Source organism: Rhopalosiphum maidis, chromosome 1 (genome assembly GCF_003676215.2).
Source record: "Rhopalosiphum maidis isolate BTI-1 chromosome 1, ASM367621v3, whole genome shotgun sequence".
Lineage (NCBI taxonomy): Eukaryota > Metazoa > Arthropoda > Insecta > Hemiptera > Aphididae > Rhopalosiphum > Rhopalosiphum maidis.
In genome coordinates, this window is record NC_040877.1 from 27,898,119 (window position 1) to 27,904,242 (window position 6,124).

General features: G+C 24.4%; 1 protein-coding gene across 1 annotated transcript; it reads left to right on the forward strand.

The window, feature by feature from the left end:
- The first annotated feature begins 922 nt into the window (after positions 1–922).
- LOC113560585 lies at positions 923–3,181 on the forward strand. Its single transcript, XM_026966559.1, has 6 exons — positions 923–956; positions 1,186–1,278; positions 1,450–1,541; positions 1,640–1,795; positions 1,888–1,989; positions 2,978–3,181. The coding sequence occupies exons 1-6, from the start codon at positions 923–925 to the stop codon at positions 3,179–3,181; spliced, it is 681 nt and encodes a 226-aa protein (XP_026822360.1).
- Positions 3,182–6,124: the final 2,943 nt, after the last annotated feature.

Sequence of the window (6,124 nt, forward strand, 5' to 3'; positions counted from 1 at the left end):
ACTGTTTGTATAATTGTAGCTTATCGTCTCAAAAACTATTTGACTGTTTTTTTTTTCAAAAATGTCATAACTATATTAGGAAAATTCAGAGTACCTACATCTTTAACTATGTTCGAAAATATACCAAATGCTTTATTCAATCCAAAACATTCGGAATACCATCTCGGTCGAAATAGTTCATAAAACGAGGTAGGTACACCGACATTGATTTGCGGCAAATTATTTGCCTGTGAACTGAAATACTCGTAGCCCGTATAGGTTCTACAAAACCGAGATACACCAATATAATCCCGTATTTTATATTTGTTATTTTTTCCCCGGGCAGTCAAGTTATACAGCTAGTATATAATTAAGTAAAATAGTAACATAAATAAATAGTTAAAATAATATTTATTTATAAATATAACAATAATCTAAATTTTTTATAACTAAACTTCTAAAAATTATTTTATATTTTTTTAATATTATATAATTTGAATTTTAAAGCCATTAGGGAACAATCTATTTAGTAATTTCAATATTCTAGAATAAAACTTATTTTTATTCTATGAAAACCCTGAAGTTGTTTATATAATTTTGTGTTGCTAGGTATATTATGATTATATTCATATGGATTCATTTCATTTTATCGCTTTGTCCGATAAACACTCTCCCATACCAATATTAGTTTTTTCAATCTATTAAATTAAAATTTATACTGTGATAATAATCGTTTTGTTAAATTATTTTTATATTTTATGTTTAATTATTATGTATATTTTACATTTACAATTTACGAACAGGAAAAGCAAACCGACATAGGATTTTCAGAGACAAGTTTCTTGAGGTGGTGTTATATTATAAGACTATATATTATGTAAAATAATATTTATTTTTAATTTTCTAAAATTAATTAAAAACATAAGTCATTATTGTAGATGAAATGTCATTATCTGAAATCATGAGGTCAATAAAAAGTTTGAATATAAAAACATTGACAATTTCAAAAATAATTGATAAAAAAAAAAAAGAAAATGTGGAATTAAAAATCAGTCTTAATAGATTAAATACAAAAATACAAAAACAAAGTTGACCAAAGAATAACACACAAACAATTTTAGGCTAAGACTAATATTTAATAATTTTTAGTTTTGACTAAAAAAAAGTTATTGAGTGAAATTAATAATATTGATAAAACGAAAAAAGAATACGAAGACGAATTCAAATATAAACTCTACAGTAACATAAAACTGGCATCAAAGATTAATATTCAATTTGAAGAAATACAAAGATTAATAAGTGAGTAACAAAATATACGAATGAAAGTATACTATGGATTTAAATGTATGTATAACAAAATGTAAATGATTAATTTATAAAACTGCTGCTTTAGACTATCCCACTTTATCCACATTTTAATTTATAAAACATTTCAAACGACCTGTACATATCTTTAATTTTTATTGATAGCTGAAAAAGATGACAAAACTGATTTTATTGAGAAACAAATGAAAATTATTAACGAAAATGGTACCTACAAAAAAACTACACTATTATTAAAAGTATCAAATTTTTATTAATTACATTTCCACTGTCAGCTGTTTACATAAGTATATAAATACTATTCAAATAATAAGTAATAAGTTGAACTAATTTCCAGAGATTAGAAAAAGAAAAGGAAGACGAATACTACAAGTTATTATGCAAAACTTTAATGATAGATGATATATTATCTGATAAAATAAATGCTTTAAAAGCTAAAAAGTCGATCGAGAAAAACAAAATATTAAACGAAAAATTTCATAATTCTAAAAAAGTAATAAAATAGTAATGTAAAATCGATTGTAAATAATTTACAAATTGCACATGTACAATTATATAAAAAAAATTGAATTTATATATGTATAGAAATTGAAAACAGTACTGAACGATGTCGAACTATTCAAACACCAGTTTGTATCATATTTCGACGATACCTACGACAACGTTAATAAAGTCGAAATACTTAAAGTTAGTTCATTATTAATGTTTATTTTGGTTAAAAATTAAATTAGGCATATAGGTGCTAAGTATAGATATTTTAATTTAAAATAAAATAAAAACTGTCTCATTATATATAACAAAAATTACACTAAGATCTATTATATATTTAAATCCCATGCGACTAAAAGTAGTAAAATTTCAAATTATGATCTTTAAAATTTTAAGATTTTAAATGCAACAAATATAGGTTTCTTATGGTCTAACTAAACGCGGGGTGATTTCATTTTTCAAATATAATGATAATTTTGAAGCGATAAATATATTGGTTTTACAATTTATTTATTTTTATTTTTAATATTTTTAGTTTTTTTTTTTCAATTTTCAATTTTTTTGTTTTGCGTGAAAAAATAATACATAATTCCTCATAAGTTTTTTATACATCAATTAAAAAATGTCATATTAAAAAATCACAATATTTTTTTATAAAAATTTGAAGTTAACATTTTTACGAAATTCATAAACATTTTAATGATTATACCTAATATTTAATAATTAAATCAAAAGTCTCATATACATTTTTCTTACAGGAATTATATGAAACGTTGAACATAATTCCACAAAAAATATTTTATTAGCGTCCGAAGTTTAAATTTTCACGAAATTGGATATTTAGGTACACGTTAATAATAACGATTTATCATTAAACGATTTTTTTCAATTTGTTGTAGGTATCTAATTCAAAAACAAATAAACCGTAAAAACTTAAAATTCTCACCAAATGTTTATATTAGCACTTTTTACATATGGTATAATTTAAAATAATATAACTTTACAGTTAATTATTCAATGGTGAGGTACACTTGGCACCTATTGTACAGCAGAGCGGTTACCTACCATTCCCCCTTTACTTTTATATATATTTTGTCTATCGCTGCATATATAGTAAATATAAGTATACGCATAAATATATACCTATATATTTTATTTTAATAATTTTATTTTAATTATATTTTAGATAATAATGTTAACCTTCAATCTATTAATTACTAATGGATACATGTGCTATTGGAAATCAAGTGGAAAAATACTAAAAAACAATGCAAAGCTCTGGACAGTGCACAATCCCTCTGGAATGCCCATAAACTTCAATTCGCCGTTCAATCAGACAATTTTATCTGTTTCTACTGCAGATGTTAGGCAACTTGTGCCATTTATTTAACACGCCTTAAACGAAAATACAATTAAAAATAATTATTATTCAGATGAATGTATGACGATGGTTGGTTTTAGTGCCAATCATACGCTTTGTGCTAATTATACTCTTTTTAAGTTTATTGTTCGTATCGGTTGATGTGAAACAATAAATAATACTTGATTTTCAATTGTTTGCATTTTGCACACATTTATTATTGACATTAACGATACGAATTACTTTTTTAGCAATCATCAAATAAATATGATTTGTTAAATCAGATATTGAGCAATTGAGCACTACCATAAACATGTATTTTATATTTGCAACATGATTATAAGATTGTATTTATGATGATAGGCGATTAACATAGTTTCCAAAAGATTTTGTGTTTAGGTATTATACATGGTATACGATTTTATTAAAATTATTATTCAATTATAGTTGCTATCTATATGTAAGACACTAGATAGCTGTGTTATGATGTTAAACATTATTTACAATTACGTTTAGTTTATATATACTCGTATAATATAGTCTTGTTTAGCTAACATCATTGTTATAAAAACTTTGATTTGTTTAATAAATAAATTACAAAGAAAATTTATTGTTTAAGAAATATTTTAAAATCTAAAAGTAAAATGCCGTTTTTTTATCTTTATTAATAAAATAAAAATATATGATATTATTTAAATGTTTAATAAATTAAATTAAATATTTATTAGAGTTACTTATTTAATATCTTATAAATATGATGTATGTAAACACGTAGTAAGTACCCATCTATCATCTATCTTTAATCTTTAAAGTAAAATACTATATCTACTGTATATAACGAATATATACTAACTATATTCCAGCTTATTATATTCTTAACATTAAGGGTTTGTCCGTTATCAATTCTGTTCATCTATTCATTTGACGTTTTGTAAAAAAAAAATTGTATTAACCTTCATCATAAACCGGGTCTTCAATTATCTACATCTTATAATATAAATTAATTATAAACATTGTATAATATATATATATCATACTACCAATATCTTTAAGCTGTACACTGGTTTTCCATGCATTTATAGTTTTTATCTATAAGAATATCTATACTCTCTAAAAAACAAAACAAAACATACAATTATATAAATATTTTTTTTTTTTGCTATGATATTCAAATCAGTTTTTATAATCGTACATTCCTGTGTCCCATATATAACTACCTGATAAAGTTTGGAAAATACGTAGACTAATTTATTGTTTTCAGTATTTAAAAGTATTTTTCTACATAAAGTAAATATGTATATATGTATAATGTGTATATATATATATATATTATATTAATTATAAAATTCTGATTTTTTATTTTTAGGTAATACTTACATCGTAGCAGGATGGGGAGAATATGGCTTCTTAATTTATATAGTTATAGAACTACTGCAGCTACTGTTTTCAATCTACAACTATTTTTAATTCCTTAAGAACTTTGCAGGAATGCGGGCCTTCCAGGCCAAGGTTTCGCAATTAGTATTTCTATTTTGATGCACAGGGTTTAATATTGGTTTTTTTTTATTCATATTGAAAAATAAATATGTACAAAACGACAATTTTCATTATTATATATACATTTAAATAAATATTTACATTGCATTTTTAGGAGAAGTAGCTATAGCAGTACGAGCGTCATTTTTCACGGTTTAGTCTCGCGCGTTACACTATAAGACTACATAATCGTATTTGTAATACTCCAGCCAATATCACAGTAAATTTTATGGCCATTTTTTTGCACATAACGTCAATGATTGACTAATTTCAATGTCCTATGCAGTATGTGAGAACATCGAAGTTACAAAGTTATTCCGTACAAGAATGTCAAGTCGTATGACTCATATATTGCGCGTCGTCCATTATACCTCATCACCGAGTTTTAAGAAATTAAACTTATATCTGCTTCGTCTGCGGCTATTGACCTTGCAGTCGAATCTGATTCTTTTAACCAGTTCAAGTCCGTATAGTTTTCGGGCCGGCCGCTTATAAAAAAAAATAGGTAAGTACCTATCAATTTTTAGTGTATGGACTTTGCATGGATTTTCTCATGGAATTTTTCATTAAAAAATATTGGTTCTCATTTAAAATAAGTATGTTGCATCGCTACAGAACTATTCTCAAATGGTTTACGACATCTAAATATTTAAGTGTTTATTTTTTTAAATATACTAAATTTAATAATGCCATTTATCTAAATTTCTATAAATAAATTATCAAAGCAAAAATAGTGGAGAGCATCACGGTTGGTTAGGTGTATCATGTATGAAAAATTATTGCCAAATTAGATAACCATATTGTTATAAATGGCCACTTCCTACATCTTATCTTATCTAACCAAAGACCGTGACGATCAAACTTTTCACACGCATAATTTATCAGTAGATCACCCTTGTACATATACCTACTACAAAGTGAAAATACTCACGTTTAGTCACGTTATTATATTCGTTAGACGTTGGTGTGTTCTAGAATATTTATTTAATACTGTATAATATATATAATATGGGGATGATCATATCAACCCTTACCATAAGATATTCTTCAGTTTCTGATTTTAAATATAATTTTCTTCGTATCGTAAAAATAATGTGATAGAGCTTTATTTCGATTGGTTGTATTATGATATAATTTATATTTTATATTATATATTAATAGCAAATCAACATATTACCCTGTCCCTAGTTCATTCGACAAGACATATTAATATTTTTATTTAAGGAAGTACCTATAAGTTTTTGAATGTAAAAATAATATCAATTATCAATAAATAACCAACTACATATACACCAAAAAATCATAAAAAAATGTATATTATATCATGTGAAAACAACATAGTAAAACACGACAAGGGTAAAAAATAACATTTTGAAAAACGTCAAATGTATTTTAACTTAAAAATTGCAAATATATTTTTTAAGTCAGATAAAACTT